Source organism: Tubulanus polymorphus, chromosome 2 (genome assembly GCF_964204645.1).
Source record: "Tubulanus polymorphus chromosome 2, tnTubPoly1.2, whole genome shotgun sequence".
In the NCBI taxonomy this organism is placed as follows: Eukaryota; Metazoa; Nemertea; class Palaeonemertea; order Tubulaniformes; family Tubulanidae; genus Tubulanus; species Tubulanus polymorphus.
Genome location: NC_134026.1, coordinates 7,361,901 through 7,379,807, shown reverse-complemented (window position 1 = coordinate 7,379,807; position 17,907 = coordinate 7,361,901). Strand labels below are relative to the sequence as shown.

Below are 17,907 nucleotides of genomic sequence, written 5' to 3'. Positions count from 1 at the left end.
GACGATATGTGATGAGGCATATATCACGCGCCATCAAATGGAGAAAAGGCTGTTATAGAGATAAAGTATGGCGTGAATTTAATCGGGAACTTAAGTAAGCGGATTTGTCTAAGATTGAAATCCAGCAGCTCAATCCTGTATATTAGGGAATCCCATCTGAAGGTCGCGTGGAGTGGGGAATAAATGAAATTTTATTCATATTTTTGAAATATTAATTCAGACCTAAATTGAGAAATGATTTGCTGATTCAACTTGAAATATCGTGATTCTCGCAGACTTCCGTACGTGTGATAAACCGAATGCCCTACTTTATTTAGATATTTTACCCGCTATTTGAGCACGATGTTTGTTGTGTTTTTCAGATGAAGTTTTGAGTCATGTCTTACGATCAGTTTTTTATGTTGGGTCATTGCGCTAAGTTAAAGGAGAATGTCACCGCTCATAAAGTATCGTTGTTACTGTGTATTCAGGAGTATTGCGTAATACGTAACTCAATGAGTTCTACGGTTCTATCGGACGATTTCAATAGCACCATCTATCTGTCAGAGAAAGAAATGAGAGACTTCATGGTTACGTTACTTTCACTAATACAAGTAAGTCGCAGAAAGTCTTGTCGAAATTCAAAGAGTTCTCTGAGGAACAGGGTTTTCTGGGCCTTACCCTTGGGGCATTATGTTTTTGACCCCAAAAATTAGAAAAGGCATATTTTCTGATATGATGAAATGTTTCTATGGTAATGTACTGATATGATGTTTTATTGTTGTCTCAGTCTGGTGATATCGAACTTTCTGAATTGCTGTCAACATTGGAGAAAATCATGAATGTGAAAATGTACAAACTGTTTCTATCGAGGTAAGAGACATTTAGAACATGCTCAAATACTGTTTTACGGTACTAGGCCTAACCCCGAGTTCATTTGAACCATGGCCTCTAAAACGATTTATAGACTTAGATTGTTTTATAGTCCATATTTAAACTAAACCCACATCTGTAGAAATGGGCCCTGGAGCACTTGAATTCATTTTTAAGAAAATGTTTAAATATCCATAACTTCAATAATAGCCCCATCAATCTCGTCTCTTTCAACCCTAACCTTAGCTGAGCCTTAGGCCTATCTTTTATCACTGAGATTTGAATCTTGGCCTCTGGTCTAACCATAGAACTATTTAAGCCAACTTTGTGATTTCACTACATTTCCTATAAGCTACTGTTTATCACTGAGGGTGAGGGTACTGATCAAAACACAAGATTACTAGCCGTGCCTTGCAGATTTTGTAGAGTTGACTTTTCTGTTCGCATATCTGTGGAACTATATGACCTTTTAACTGTGGTGACCAGTCAGGTGAGGTGACTATCCTATCATTTAAGTTAGTCTGGTCAGTTGTGGTGGTGACTACTCACTAACAAAACCCGCTGTCATTCTCTGATTACAACTGTTTCTTATTGTCCGGGCAGTTCTTAATCAATTCCGAATTAGGGCAATTTTCCTCCAAAGATTTCGTATTTAAGGGAATTAATAACAAGAATATTGATTCGAAAAAGCTGTAGGCCTATGTAGTCAAACATGTTTATTTGTGACTGAATTCCTACAGATGATTTTCATACAGAAATAATCACAAATTTCTCTCCCAGTTACTACATAGTTACACTTTTGATACTGTGTGGATATATCGTATAGAAACTCTGAGATTGTAATAGTGGATGGAAGTGTAAATATTGCGAATGCGAGTGAAACTGTTACAAGCATTATTGTTGTACGTTTTGATTTTTTAGTTTTCTGTTTGTGTCGGGTAAAGTTAGATAAAGTGAATCAAATCAATGGTTATTTGACTGAATTCCTACAGCGGATTTTCATACAGAAATATTCACGAATTTCTCGCCCCAGTAAAAGATATATGTAGAAATTTACCACATAGTTGCCAGCCAGAAACTGAACAACTATGTCATATAGAAAATATCTCTGTTCCGATGAGATTGGTGACAATGAAGTAATGGTGGTTGGAAGTGTGAAAATTGCAAATACCAGTGAAACAGTTACAAGCATTATTGTTGTACGTTTTGATTTCGTAGTTTTCTGATCAGACGAAACCATTTTTGAACCTCTGAATAACTGAACTATTATAAGAAAATTTGATGTTAGAATCAAAGTTAAAGGCAGCACGTAAACATGGATGACAGATAACACAAAAAACGTCATTTGGTCGAATAATTCATAGAAACATCCGAAAAACTGGTTGGAAAAATATATCGACAAACCAGGTGTGAGATATAGAAACAGGACATTCACTGCGGATATTATCAGTATAACAAATCTGGCGAATCTGGGTGTACATATCAAACGAGATGTGAACGGGAAGAGCACAACTGCCGCACGTTCTAGGGATATTGCTACGATTAACCACGAACTATTGTTGCATGCAACTGCAGTCACAAATTCATTGATTTTACAACTGATCAGTGAATTCATGATGAATATAGGACCATCTTTAACCTGGAAGAGAACAAACTGTAAAACAGGCATCAATGTACAATTGATGCAGAAAGTGAAATCACAGACTGACAAGACGATAAGATAGTTAGCGTAAGATAAACTGCGGAATCGATGACTTATCATTATCAGGAAAGTAGCTGAATTTCCGAAGACTCCTAATAGGAAAAATACATGCAAAATGACCAGTGACACTGTACGGTAGATTCCAGACCTGTTCACCACAGACATGAGAACGATGTAACTGTTATAAGGTCGACCGACTTGAATCTGAGTTGAATTCATGATTCGTGCAGATACTGACGGAGAGTGTTGTGACTGTCTGTAAGTCAACTGACAGTCTGAGAGTGTTCTGGACTTGCGTTCAAGAAAATTGTCTTAAATTTAATATAGAAATATTAAGTCCTCACTACGATTCATTTGTTAGATTTATTGTAAACAGCGAACAGAAAATCAATTCTCACAAATCTGGAACAATAGACTCAGACTTTGCGCAAGATTATTATTGTGTAAGATATAAATGTTACTAAATTAAATATCAATATTCGTGGTACAAGAATTCATTATAAATGGTGAAGGTCCACTGTTCTAATATTCTTTCTGCTGTTTTTGTAATTCAGATTGGAAGATTTGTGTAACGGAAGTGTAAAATGTTTGATGGATTTCTTTCATGATTTACCGAAGCAATTAATCGGTCAAACTCCAACTTTAACAGCGGCAAATAAAGCTAGTGTCGTAGGTATGTAGCAGACTGGGGGCCAGTGAGGAGGATTCCACGCAGCGGACTCTAATCGACTAGGATATTTGTTCAATCACTCTCAAGTCAAGAGTTCTGACTCGAGCAGAGTCTACTGTATTATCTAACTCAGATATCACTTTCAAATCAAAAAATTGTCCACTCCGACCGGGCTTATTATGATAGATTGAGTATTTATATTTGCAGGTTTATTTATACGCAGAATGTTATTAGCATTTGAGAAATTATCATTCAATCAATTGACTCAACTCTACAGATCTTATCAACATTATTATAAACAATGGAAACAGCAGCAGCCACAGCAGCAGCAGCAGAACTGTTTAAAACAAGATGAGACTTCATTGATGGATTTAACCGATACTGATGACGTCTTAGATTCAAGTGTTCATCACAAACACACAAAACCACCGTACGTATTTATGTCATACCGGTTTCAATTAAACGTACCAGGTATTCTGAGATTGAAGGGGTAATTTCCCCCCTCCAGCATGTGGTTCCACAGTTTAGGACCCAGTGCCAGTTCAACGTTTTATTTATAGGTGTAATACACTTGAAACTGGGACTCATTCTCATAGGCAGGCGGAATTCTTCATAGCCCAACAGGTACAAACAGCCCATAGTTAACAATCGATACCTTATAGGTTCAATTCAACACAGTTCAGTATTCACGGAGTTTCTAAACTATGTAAATCAAGCGTTTCTAATAACTAATTATAAACTGAACATTTCAGGCATCGTTATTACAGCACAATGATTCCGCTGCCCTCAGCCCTCCGCAACTACAGGAGAAAATAATGGACCTATTAAAAACTAATCCCGATCTCGCTGAACTGGTGAGTATACCAACAAAACTATCCTTGAGAAGAAATTGAAAATTTTTCATGGACTATGAGTAAATGAGGCGAGCAATTAGATTTTTCATCATGTAGTAATTGTATTGGTCGATTGTATAACTGTTGAAACCTGAGGCTAAGCTTAAGTTAAAACTAGATCCAGTTCCATAGTCTGTAGAAATTTTGACTCCAACATTTAAAATGAACTACATGTGTAATTTTGAGTCAAATCATACCTTCACCTTGTCCTGAGAGTGGCCTGTTCCTGGCGCTCTGAAGACTGCGTGTACTAAGAGCTCGTATGAACCACCGTGCAACCAGTCAGGGGTCACTGACACTAAGGTTCTCAGTGAAATCTTACCGAAAAACTGTGGGACTCGATCCTGGACTGTAAACCTAGCTCTTACTTTGGTTTCAATAGACAAGTACTGTCTAATCCCATTGAAAAAAAAACTCAAGACATGCAAAAAACTAAAGATAGTATTTGATGTTTTGCCTCAATTCTATGAGCCATTTTCAAACGTCAAATACCATCTTTCTTCATGTTGTGCGTTTTCGGCCAATAGTTTTACGGTATCCCTTCAGTTGTTTCATCACATTTGGAACTGATAAATTGTAGTTATTTCTAATTGTAGCATTATTTGAGTTATTTGAATAATCTACACGTGAATGAATATTGTACGGCGATGCACAGTTTATATCATTACTTCGATCGGCTATCAATAACAAACAACTCGAACGCGATGAACTCCTCAGCGAATAAAGATGGCAATAATTCAAATAAATCAACGACGAATAATTCAGCGAATAAAGAAGATGAACCGATGAAGGCTTATCGTTACGCGATACTCAATATCGCTGCCCTTCATTTCAAGTTCGGACACAGGTACCGTTCCATATCCCTCCCATTTAGGATCTTGCGGCTGAGTTAAATGATCGATAGTCTGAAAGTGGTCTGATACTTAAGTACAATCATGAGATCTTATACATTGACTGAGTTCTTAAATGGAATCCTTCACTGTGCAACTCGCCCCCTCACCAAGAATCTAAGTGTCAGAGTAGCACAGTTAAGTTTGGCAAATTTTGGATACAACCTCATTTACAACTGGCTGTATTCGCCCAGGACCCTTATTTTACCATTAATGTTCATTTCTTTATTATCAAAATTCTGATATTGGGAGCAAAGCTTTTATACAATGTCATAGACTACATAGACTACAATATGTATCGTGTGCTTTCACTGTGGTTCTGAATTGGGAATGATTTAATCGCTTTTATATGAAGGATACGAGTTGACATGCAGAGTTATAGTGTCGGAATGATATTGATATTTTTCAGAGAGGAATCACTGGCAGCTCTTCAGGAAGCGATCAGTATCGCTCAGGAATATAACGATAATATCTGTTTACAGCACGCTCTCGTAAGTAATAGGACTGACCGTCGTATAAACGTGATGTATGTATACCGCCGTGTATGATTTGTGTGTACCGTGTGTGTGTTTCAGGGTTGGTTGCATCGTTTAGGAGAACAGAACACTTTAAACACCGCGAATCTATTAGAAAGAGCTGTCACTAAATCTAATGAATTACACTTACCGGTTAGTTCAAATCTATCTACAGTATCTATCTCACATTCCACACTCTCTCCTCTATTCTGACTCCTTCCCTTTCTTTCAAACATCTCCCTCTTTTCTATTCCCTCTCACCCTCCCCATTCCCACCTTAGCTCTCCCTTTTCTCCCTCCTGTCTTCTCTCCCCTCCCATCCCCCTCTCCATTTTCTTCCATTTCAACATTTTTAGATAAACCCATCTAATTGCTGTCCTGTATTTGTAATGTTTTCTAGTATTTGACGTCATTAGGAATTCAAGCATTTGCTAAACACAGCGCCACTAATTGTGTTCCACCCTCCAGGTACCGGTATTGAATACTCAACCAGTTCATATTCACATTACAAACACTTTAATTCCTTATTAATTTGTTCATTTTTGTTACAGCGTTTTTGAATTTCTGATGAAAAGCGATATTCTAAATTGTCAACATTCACAGTTAGATTTGATGTCTATAAGTTACGCCCAGAAAGCTGCTATGTGGACCATGTATGGGTACAGGTAGGTTAAATTAAACCCCTCGACCTACCATTACACCCCTCAACCTCCCCTCACACTCATCAACCTACCCTCACAATTCTCAACCTACCCTCACAACTCTCAACCTACCATCACACTCCTCAACCTACCCTCACAACTCTCAACCTACCATCACACTCCTCAACCTACCCTCACAACTCTCAACCTACCATCACACTCCTCAACCTACCATCACACTCCTCAACCTACCATCACACTCCTCAACCTACCCTCACAACTATCAACCTACCCTCACCTCTCCTGAGTATGTAATATCTCATGTTATATTTGTAGATTGATGTCATCGATGTGCAGTCAAGTATTACTACATTTAAACACTAATGAATGTGGTGTTTATATGAATGGTGAACCTGATTGTATAGCACTGTGTAATCTGGCTTTAATTCATAGCGAAGAGGTAAGAACCTTCTCTCAGTTTATTGTAGTCATTTGGTGGACGTGCATTTTGGTATACATATGCACCCCCATCTTGTGGAATTCCTTAATGCAACCTCCTGTGATGTTGACTCACATCCAAAGGACAGCTGAGGACATTTCTGTTCTTGTCATTAAGGACTGACCTCTTAAACGCTCCCCGACCAGATGTTTTTAGGACAGCATTATGAATTTTTATAGCACCTGATACGTATATCTTTTCTGGAAAGCAGCTTTGATATTAGTTCTATATACGAGGTGCTATAAAAATTCATAATCCGATCCTAAAAACATCTGGTCGGGGAGCGTTTAAAGGGTCTACCTGTTCAGGGGAGGGACAGTGAGATATCCCCCCTCTATCACAGTAGACCATCAATACTGTTGTATATTTCTATAGGGTTTATACAGCGCTTGTACCGATATTCTGCAGTCCTGTAGGATGCGATATCCCCCGCAATCACAGTACAGTAAACCATGGATGTTATGTGAACAGATCGTTATATTCGATCGTGCAATGCATCATGGGAAGTTCGATGTAGCGGAACAGGCGGTTTTGAATATGGCTTCGGTGAATTCAACTGAAGCGAAATATCGGTAATTATAAACCGAGGGGCTGCAGTCACTCGATAGTTTATAGAAGCTAACCAAAGCTGGACAACTGTGTCATAGTGAGATTACAACTGTTTGTCGCGTGTTTATTTCAGGCAGGCAATTTTATTGAAGGAACTCGGTGAAACGACTAAAGCAGTCACGTTACTTAATGAAATTATGGAATGTCAAACTAAAATGAAAAACGATGCTAATGAAGACATGAATCCCGATTTATTTGCCAGGTAAATGACTGAATAATTTGTGTTCAGGCTATTGTTGAATATCAGTTCAACGATTAGGGTCTGAGGTTGCTCAAAAGTTTGTTAGGTTTCTCCAGTGGATTCTAAGTGACAATTGAAACTGTGTTGTTACTATTGTATTTATCTGCCGGTTATCGTTAACCAACTTTTCAGCAAATGGCCTAGGGACTTTAGAGATTTTGTCTGTCTCTGTATTTTCAGGGTGACTCTGATCTATGCTGAGTTCTGTTGTCACTCACTCTCTCTGTCTCTGTATTTTCAGGGTGACGCTGATCTATGCGGAGTTGTATTGTCAAACTAGTAATTTTGTAGCTGCCATATCTCCACTGTTGTCTTGTTTAACTTACTGTAGACGTCATTACTTCAGACGTTTAGCTGCAATGGCTTCTATTTATCTTGGATACGTTCAGGTGTGTAAATCAGTTCCAAATATTGATTGCTTGGATTCGATTTCTTCTGTCTTGGGAACAATAACTCGCGTACAATTTTAAAGATACTGACTGTGGGAGATTCATGTATCAAAAAGATTCTCAATTCTATTCATGTTTTATCGCATTTTTGTTGTAGTTTTGTATGAATCTTCCGCAGCAAGCCGTTCGAACTATTAAATCACAGTTAGTTACAGTAATGACTCACGGAACTGTTTATGATAAAGCTCGCGTTTTATTCCTCTATAATAAATGTTTGGTGGCGGCTGCGCGATCAGAATCTCAGGAGGAACGACGCAAAGGTATTGATTATATTTCCCAATCATTACCACCATTTTGAGTTTACAATTTTCTATATAGAGGTGTTGCACGTCATGTCCTACCGTATATAACAAAAAAAGATTGATTCAAGGATTTTCAAACTTAGAGGGTCTGTCATGTAAATAATTTATTGATTTTGACCACGTATATAAACTCAGCCCTGGGAGACAAAGAGAAATTGACAGGCTAGTTTTCATAGAAAGTTGATTGTCGAATTCAGTTGACGTGTAAAAAACCCACAATGAGAGAAAAGCTGTAAGATAATTTTGACATTTAAATTTTGACAACTGAAATCTTATAAGCCATTTTATTTTTGAAAATAGCTCATAGCATTTGAGTTGAGATGTCCAGATCCTCTTACAGTTTTTTTTTTTTTGATTGTGGGTTTTATACTTGAACTAGGGCCTGGGTCACGCAAGTGATGTCATAGTTTGTTTACAAACCAGTGCCGGAGGCTTGCCATACATAACAACAAAATGGAGGGACTTACCTGGCGTACGATCACTGGTAGTAAATCGCAGTGTTATCAGAATGTAAACATGGTAGTTTTGGATTTTCTATACGTACTGTTTTTGTATATTTTCTAGTTCTACAGAAATCAGTTGGATCTCTAGAAACCGTAATGAAATTATTTCTGAAAGTTGAAGATTACAAAAGAACGAAAGATATTTATTACTTTCAGGTAGGTAAATAAATAGGGAGTAGTTAATGCGTTGCATGTAGAAGTGCCATTAAAGATTTCTCTGGAGTGGGCACCAGACCCTCTATTCACCATAGCCTATTCTGAGTCCAGTTTCACAAGAAAGTCGATTTCGGCGAGTGTCAGTAAAACTGGACCCACGATTTCCCCTCTTGGCCCCGGATTCACCCTGTGTTTCTTCAATACCAGTTCTATATCAAGGATAGGCCTATCTGGTTATCTAAATTTACCACTTCAATATTGAGGATATTTTGTGATGGTTTTATACTGCAGGCTCGAGTGTTCCATGATTTGGGATTTACGGCAGAAAGGAACAAATGCGCTCTGCAATTCAAACAATTGGATCAACAATATCCGACCAACTCTAAACTCAATATAAACATGTTCTAACGACACATGTATCAGTAACCGATCTGCTGTGTTTATTGATGCGTGAAAGGAACCTAAATTGCATTTATTCATGTATTCAAAGTTGATATACTGAAAAATATAATATTTTCATTCAATGAAATTGTGATTGGTTTATTCTTGTGAATTCAGTTTCCAGTTTTGAGAAACCAGGAAGGTCTCCGTAATGGGAACGATGTAGTACAATGTATTAGTGATTTCATACTAGTACTTATTTCATACTCCAGATGACGGCTGAGGCTTACCCTAACCCTTTAGTCCCCACCACGATATGAACATGGACCTCTCGTTGTACGTTTTGATTTTGTAGTTTTCAAACCATTTTTAAAAACATCCAAACAAACTATCCGGAAAACATATCGATTATCATATCAAAAAGATATCAATTGCGGCGCGTTCTAGAAAACATATCGATTATCATATCAAAAACATATCAATTGCGGCGCGTTCTAGAAAACATATCGATTATCATATCAAAAAACATATCAATTGCCACGCGTTCTAGAGATTCATCATCAAGTGAACCACGAACTATTGAAGATTGGAAGTGCGGTTACAAATTCATAGATCTGATGACAGATTAATGAATTCGTGATTTTCGTGATTAATATTGGACCGTCTTTGAGGTGTAAAAGAACAACCGTAAAACAGGCATCAGCGTTTAACTAATGCTAAAAATGGTATCACACCGAGACAAGGATAAGATACGTAATCTACGATCTACGACTTTCGTATCATTAACCGCTAAAGTAGATTTCCAAACGCCTCAAACAGGAACAAAACAGACTGAATGACCAGCGACATGGTAGATCCCAGACTTGTTCAGCACAGACATGATAATCATATTACTTTGACCGATGTGAATCCGAGTTCTAAGTTAAATGTATGCAGATCAAATAAGAATGTACTGACAGTCTTAGTCAGTAACCCGTCTGTGGTTTAGTTTCACGATCGGATATTTTCACAAACCACATAAGCCCATCCGATTATAAAAAGCTTACCACCAACGATTAGGTAACTAACTATGACTGTCGGAGAGTGTACTGACTGTCGAGAACTAATTGGAATTATTGGAAAATTAATTCTACTTTAATATAAGATACGTAGTCTTTCTAAAGCAAATGGAAAAACCATTCTCGGAAATCTACTTGGATTGTGTGAAAGTTGTTTATGTTTTCAAAATGAATATAAATATTTGTTGTATAAGAATTCAAGAGTTCATAATTTTTATTGCGACAGAGAAACTTCACATTTTTCTATGAATGCCAAATCTTGAAACAAACCTAAATTTGAACTGGCAAGATTATTGGGATGCAATTAGCCATGTGTGCTAACCTCAGATCGCTGAAGTTAGTTCGGTCTGTGTAGCATGACTGACCGAGTATGTGTGGTGACTCTTCACTAACAATTACCAGCAATCGTTCTCTGATTACCACAGTATTCATTAAGAAATTGTTTTATCAGGCATTCCACAGATCTGGACACAGTTCCACACTTCAGGACACAGTTCCTCAGCTTTCTGGATCTAATTGCACTGTACTGGAATTGCACATAGATCCAATTTCACAGTTGGACACAGATCCACGGACACAATTCCACATGGGCCCAGGTTCACAATTCTGAATCCAGTGCCACAAAATGTGCAGTGAACAGTACATGGTAGTGGTACATGTACATGTATTACTGATTTCATTCTAGTACTGATTTCCTACTCCAGATGACAGCACCTCGTGGACTTTCTCCTCTTAATTACTTCCTGGTTCACAAAACAAACTTTCCCACAGTTTACAGAAAGTTGCTGATGAAAGTTTATTAGTAAAAGTTATTACAAAACAATCATGGATTCAGTGGAAGAAGAACAGACAGTTGAATACTGGAAATCAGAGAGTTGTAAAGACAAGAGAAATTTACAGAAGTTGAAAGAACTTTCACATAAAGGTACGTATATATAAATACACAGCAATGTCAATTTACATTAGAGCTGCTACTTGTCAATTCTAAAGTATGTCTCTACTTGATTGCTAGCTAGATGTATTTAATCTATAGTAATTCTGTGAGTCAGAGTAAACTTCTGGAGTATAGAGCATGTATATATGGAAGATAATTGAATACTATTAGGCCTATGGTTGTTATATTGTATTGTAATGTACCCACCCGGTATACATTGATACAGATTTGTATGTTCTGCCATGTATATGGTATATACATTCATATACGATACGTTTAATTTGCAGCTTTGAAAGATTACGATGATTTGTTAGCGAAATATAATGAGAATCAAGTCCAGGTTTGTATCATCAGTATAATCTCATTGGATCCCTGTCAATTTCTCTCTGAGATGATTGTAATATCAGTTGTAATTTTTTTTCGTTGGGAATTTCAATTTCAGTTTAAGAAATTGTCAAATCGACTGGAACAACGTGAAAATGATATATCACAAATACAGACCAGTAAGTGGATACAGAGAGTGATATTGCGTATATCGGAGTCTCTTAACTGGAATGAAATAAAAACCTGTATTATTTTGACCTAAATAAACTATACATATATTAAGATATTCACACTAATTCATCAAACTGTCGAACTGATCGTAGAGTATTACATTCAGACGTGGAGCATATATAAAAGAGATTAAACCACGAATACAAATATGTTGACAATGAAATTATTCATCAAGAATTCAATATGAAAAATTAAAAGCATAATCATATAAGATTGTATAGAAATGAATAAGTCAAATGTAGGTACCGGTATGTTTTGAGGTCAGTTAATTGTAATAATGAATTTCTGGTCCTATTTTCTGTAGCTCTTGAACCCGTGACGCAAGGAATTATTGAGTTACAAACAAAATGTAGCGTCGAATCAGGACTGAGACTAGAGGCAGAAAAATACGCTAAACAGGTTTGTGATAAATATGCTGGATTTTCTCATCAAATTCTATTTACTCCTGAGGCCTTCTTCAATTACTTGGAGTATGGGTCTGCCTCCCAGAATTTTGCGAAAAAAAATCATCATATTAAAAGCAAAATTTTTTATTCTGTTTTCATCACAATTTTTCAAATGTTTGATGAGTCCATTTTATTTTCAATCTAGTATCTTGTAAAAGTTCCGTTCATCTCAATTTTCAATCTTATGATCAGCAAAAAAGTTACTTTTTTCATTTCTCCCATCATATGAATAAAATTCATCACAATATTCATTCCTTTGAAATTTTTTTCTGCAGTCCTCCCAAGGTTTTATGTGGAAAATACTCAAATAATAAAAAGCTTTATTTTTATTTTTACCCCTATAAAGAAAAAAAATATTTAAAAAATCTATACTCCTAAGTAATGAAAAAAAACCCTAAATTGGAATGAATTGGAAATGGTTGTAAGTGTTTTATTGTTTTTATCGATAGATTCACAAACAGAATGTTGATTTAAAACGTCAAAGTCAGCTGTTAGTTCAGAAGATCAGCGAATTTGAGGCAGTTGAAATTAACTTTGAGGATTTTTGTGAGCCGTCTGATGCCCCAGATGAGACTGAACATTTTCAGAAAATCATCACAGGTAGAATTACTATCCACAATACCACTTTATCATCAACTTAGGTCATTCATCAAACTGACAATTACTGGATTCAGTTCCATAGTTGTCAATTCGAATTTCACTTGGATTCATGATAGCTGGTAGGGGTTAGGTGCTCAAAAGTTGGTTTATATACTAAGTTATAAACGAGTAAATCACTGCCAAAGTGACAATTTTAAACATAGCATCAGTTGCTCAAGAGTTTTGAATTCAACCACTAGAATCAAGTGCTTAAGAGTTTGTTTATAATAGTTCAAACGGGGTTTATTAAACTGACGATGATTAGACAGATTAGAAAATTAGGGCAATGGGAATCTTCTTTGGTCATTTAATCAAACCTGCAACTGGTTTCAGTACAACTGAAGGTCTGTGACATCAATTTTATGTCTGGATCCTGATGCTTGTATGTCTGGATCCTGCTGCTTGTGATTGGATCCTGATGCTTGTGACTGGATTCTGATACCTATGTGGTGTTTGTTCTTTTCAGATCTAGAGAAAGACATCATACGTTTAAAGAAAGAATTGAAAATAGCGAAAGATGATAGAGATGAAGCTATCGAAAAACACGATGCGATTCAGGAAAAGGTAAAAGAATAAAAGAGTTATTAAGTATTTCACAAGCGGGTCTCTCGGTGTTATTAGAGATCCATTTTCACAGGGGCAATTCTACGGAAATTGGACGGTGTCACTGAAAGAAAAGATTGATTGAACAGCTGATGGAAATTTATGAAGAAATACATCCAAAAAGATGCAATTTCCCACGGGAGATTCAAATCTAAAGGTTTCAACGATCTCCATCTTTACAAAAAGGAGACAAATGATTGGAAGGCAGGGGCTGGGACCACTGAATGACCCCCAAGAGCTACCCCTAGAGAAGTGGCCATATCCTTATTGATATGTACCATCCTTTATGAACATTGAATGAAACAGTTCAATAACCTTTTCAGTGCTGACTAATCAATACCCTATAGTGCTGGAGATAATTTGAAAATTTTGAAAAATTCCACCCTAGTGTGTTGAATAACGGGAATATCGGCGTGGTGTATCATTAGTTACTAATATTTCACTATGTTTGACAGATGCTGCCATCTTTTGATAGATAAAAACTAATTACTAATTACATCAATACACCACAGTGCGGTGTACTAGCAAAATCCGTCACCGATTCATACACCGCACTGCGGTGTAGATGCACTGAAAGGGTTAAAGGAATGATTTAAATTCAAATGTTTAAATATTTTACAGTTACAAATGAGGGACATTCAACTGAGAAAAAGTTCAAATAGTTTATCAGAATTCGAGAAAATGAAAGATGATTTTCAAAGAGGTGATTTTCAACATTTTATTTCACTCAATCTCATTTAACGGAAGGAAGAAATAACTGACGGTAGTTTTCATTTGTATTCAGTGTCAGTTTTGGCTGTCGGGGAAATTCAAGAACTACAGAAAAAACTCGAGATGGAAAATCAATGTCGTAAAGCAGCGATGAACTACGCATCGAAGGTGACTACAGTACAGTATACACAAACAATCATAGACATAACACATCATGGACATGGTCCACAGTTGGAAGTAAAAATTGAGTTAGAACGTTGAAAATGAACTCAATCTAACTGTAGAGTCAAATTTGAACCAAGGACCAGTGGAACCGTGTCCATGACATGCAAATGATATTCAGATTAGAAAATCAGATCAGCAGGATTTTATTGAATCTTGAATATTGAATTTCATGCAGATTTGACAGTTTAATCCAATTTGATTTTACCCATCACAGTCTGTTGAACTGTGAGTGTAAGACTTATGTCAAAATTCATGCTATTAAACCATGTTTCATTTGGTAGATGCATCGTCAGCGTGAGACTATGGCTCGTCAGAGTCAAGCTCTTATTGGTTCCGCTTTGGCTCATGATCAATTAGCGAAAGCTCTTGGAGAAATTGAAGATTTAACTACGAAAATTGAAATGCAGAAAGAACAATATTCCGAACAGGTATAACTTCATACAACTCTAAGCCTAGTGCAGTTATAAGTCATAAGACTGGTCTTAAGGTGTTGGATTGATTATAGAACTAAAATGACCTTACACTGGTCTTAAGTTGTTAGATTTGAAATAGAACTTTTGGGTTGAGACAAGTCTTAAGGAGTTAGATTGGCTATAGGACTAGAATTAGCTTGGACCGGTCTAAGATGTTAGATTGGTTATGGAGCCAAAATTAGCTTAGACAAGTCTTATGTTGTTAGATTAGTTAGAACTAAAATTCGCTTTGCTGGTCTAAGGTTGTTGGATTGGCTATCGAACCAAAATGATGTTAAGCTACTGATCTTGTGTGACCATTGATATTCTGTCAACTAGAACCAAACCTTCAGTCTTTCTCATATTTTGATTTTATTATCCATAAAAAGTCAAACATTGTAAAAAAATGTTTTGATATAGTGTTCTGACGATTTCAGATCGAAACTGATGAATCAATACTATTTTCTTATAGATAAAAGAACTTGAAGCTAAAGTAAAAGTTTCAGGTTATAAAGAATTAGAACGTGAATTAGAGAAGTCAGATGAGAAGAAACAGTTATTGGAACAACAGTTAGAAGATTCGCACAAACTCACTAACAATTTAAAGTATAAAGGTAACATTTCTATCAATGCCCTCATAATGTTTGAACGTTTGACAAAATATTTCTACAGTCTCTGCTCAAACACCACATGTTTGTTGATTGAAATATTTTCTAACTCGGGCAGATATTGCTCTCAAGATTGGAAAATATGTCTGACTTGTTAGTGGAGTTGTATCAACCAACTCCGATATTCATACTTACTTAAGTTGGACAAATTTTGTCCCTATAAGTCCGACTTAATGTGTGCAGTTTATATTGTACTGTTAAACTCACTGAACTGTACTGTTTTAAATTTTCTTTCAGTGAAACTTTTATCTGAACAATTAGAAAATGCCAAGAAATCAAACATTCCAGCACCACCACCTCCCCCGCCACCGCCACCACCTTCAATATTCAAGTAAGTTTATTAAGATGCCTGCTTTTATAGAAAGTCGTACGACTATAAAACTGCATCCATTGAAAACATGTCTGATAAATGTATATGTTTATTTTAAAACAGGCCTCTTGTAAAACTAGTGATGAAGTCAAAGAAACCCAAACCAGCAGGTTTGTTTTAAAAGAGTTCAGCCGCAATTAAACCAGACAGGGCCACCCCCTGAGAGAGACCAGTCCTCACATCCCTGGGGCCACCTCTCATCCCTGGGACTCTCATTCCTGGGGCCACCATCCTGTTTTGAAATTCATCCATCACAATTATGATTATTTTGTTTACTTTTTTATGTGTTTGTTTTCAGTGAAAGAAGAAATTAAAGGATTTGATGAAGTTTTATCTGAAATGATGAAGAGAATTAAAACTGAACCAGCGAGGAAGGTATTCACATTGAAATTTAAATTTGTTATTGTAGCAACAATTTAACTGATGATATTGTTGTTTCTGTTTTCGTTAGGCATCACTATTGACAGAAGAGGGCGGAGTTCCTGCAGGAGATGAAGCTGTCAATCAATTCTCATCATTACTGGCGAATCTAAAGAAGCGAACATATTCAACAACTAATTCATTAGACAGCCCCTCGTCAGGGGGTTGTGGACCTGATGACGAGTTGAGTCGAATTTTACGTAAACGCAATGAGCGAATACAAAGCACTGAGAGCGCTCATAGCACAGATAACATGAATCAGGAATCAGAATCAGGGGATAGAGATTCGGTATTCACACTGATTTGAGGAACTACAGTAAACCTTATTCGGACACTTGGCTCACTCCAGGAAAAAATGAAATTATTTTCTGATTTCCACTGATCTGATTTTCCCAATCGAGATACCAGTCGGTAAGAGTTGGTTAAAACTAACTACTAGATACGTACCATGATAGTTACAATGAACTTTTAACTGTCACTATGTCAACTGGATAACAACCAATTTTTGAGCCCCTGAACTCAAACTGTGAACTATTGAGTATAATTGTGATTTTGAGGGTCAGTTTTTCAAAAGTTGGCTAGACTTAACTGGTGGAAAAAGACCATTGTTACAATACAGTTTCAAATTGTCACCCAGCCAACTATCCATTCTCTAACCAACTTTTCAGTAACTGGCCTCTGCCTAGCTTCGAATTCATTTGATCATATATTTTATTCATTATCAGCTTTTTGCATTTAAAACCTTTGTAAGTACCGAGGCTACAATTAGGGAAAAAGGTTCTTCCAGTGTTGTGTAAATATTTTTTGTTACCGGGTATTTGAAGATAAGTTTAAATTGAACTTAAATTTGATGATAAGAAGCGTTTTGATCATTGTAAATTCAAATCAGTATCAACTCTATAAATCATAATCTGCTTCAATATTTTAAACATTCTATTATAGGCCTATCTGAGCTGGAAAATCAAAATTGTAGAATATTGAACAATTTCCTCACAATTGATTGATATTTGACATTCCAGAGAAGATCTGTTAATCCCTGTGTCAAATGGTGCCTTCATTATAGATACCGTGCGACATGGTATTTCTATAGATAAATATATTTTAGATAATCTTCTACTTTGTAATTAAAGATTTAAAAATAAAAGATATTATAAAATACAAGATCTTTTTATGACTTCATTGCTATACTTCTGAAGGTACGGGAGTATCGGCTATTTACGTAAGTACCGTACTGGGTTCGAACTTGGGACTCCTTTTTATTTATTTTCTAGTCCGAACCTCCAAGCTCCAGATATAACTGATGGGTTCGAACCCGAGGCCAACTTTATTGTCATTATTTTCTATGTTTCCAATAGATGGCGCACGTGTAATTAGTGGTGCCGCTGTTGGATCTAGATATAGTTTGACAAAATTCCAATAGATGGCGAATAAGAACAATCTGTGATATTCCAATATTTAGTTAGTATCAATATGCTGGGTTCAGGACTCAAATCCGTGTTGATTTATCTAAAGTGTCTAGAATA

General features: G+C 36.4%; 2 protein-coding genes across 3 annotated transcripts; both read left to right on the top strand.

Annotated features, from left to right (window-relative positions):
- Nucleotides 1–187: 187 nt before the first annotated feature.
- Nucleotides 188–9,417, top strand: LOC141899480 (anaphase-promoting complex subunit 5-like). The gene is made up of 19 exons (XM_074785830.1): nucleotides 188–281; nucleotides 363–593; nucleotides 770–852; nucleotides 3,109–3,227; nucleotides 3,432–3,654; nucleotides 3,785–3,848; nucleotides 3,977–4,078; nucleotides 4,714–4,964; nucleotides 5,417–5,498; nucleotides 5,583–5,675; nucleotides 5,923–5,990; nucleotides 6,074–6,187; nucleotides 6,500–6,623; nucleotides 7,038–7,234; nucleotides 7,345–7,473; nucleotides 7,754–7,901; nucleotides 8,059–8,221; nucleotides 8,828–8,922; nucleotides 9,214–9,417. Exons 2-19 carry the CDS (start codon nucleotides 378–380, stop codon nucleotides 9,328–9,330), a joined length of 2,388 nt encoding a protein of 795 aa, XP_074641931.1. The 5' UTR covers nucleotides 188–281; nucleotides 363–377; the 3' UTR covers nucleotides 9,331–9,417.
- Nucleotides 9,418–11,110: 1,693 nt separating this feature from the next.
- Nucleotides 11,111–17,522, top strand: LOC141899478 (shootin-1-like). Of its 2 annotated transcripts, none has more exons than XM_074785826.1 (14): nucleotides 11,111–11,286; nucleotides 11,583–11,635; nucleotides 11,738–11,798; nucleotides 12,155–12,249; nucleotides 12,746–12,896; nucleotides 13,402–13,499; nucleotides 14,160–14,241; nucleotides 14,323–14,417; nucleotides 14,756–14,902; nucleotides 15,399–15,540; nucleotides 15,832–15,925; nucleotides 16,028–16,074; nucleotides 16,263–16,339; nucleotides 16,416–17,522. In XM_074785826.1, the coding sequence occupies exons 1-14, from the start codon at nucleotides 11,187–11,189 to the stop codon at nucleotides 16,689–16,691; spliced, it is 1,518 nt and encodes a 505-aa protein (XP_074641927.1). In that variant the 5' UTR covers nucleotides 11,111–11,186; the 3' UTR covers nucleotides 16,692–17,522. The 2 variants fall into 2 exon arrangements, with proteins under 2 accessions (XP_074641927.1, XP_074641928.1); XM_074785827.1 differs by having other exon boundaries at nucleotides 16,263–16,336; nucleotides 16,417–16,562.
- The last annotated feature ends 385 nt before the right edge of the window (nucleotides 17,523–17,907 follow it).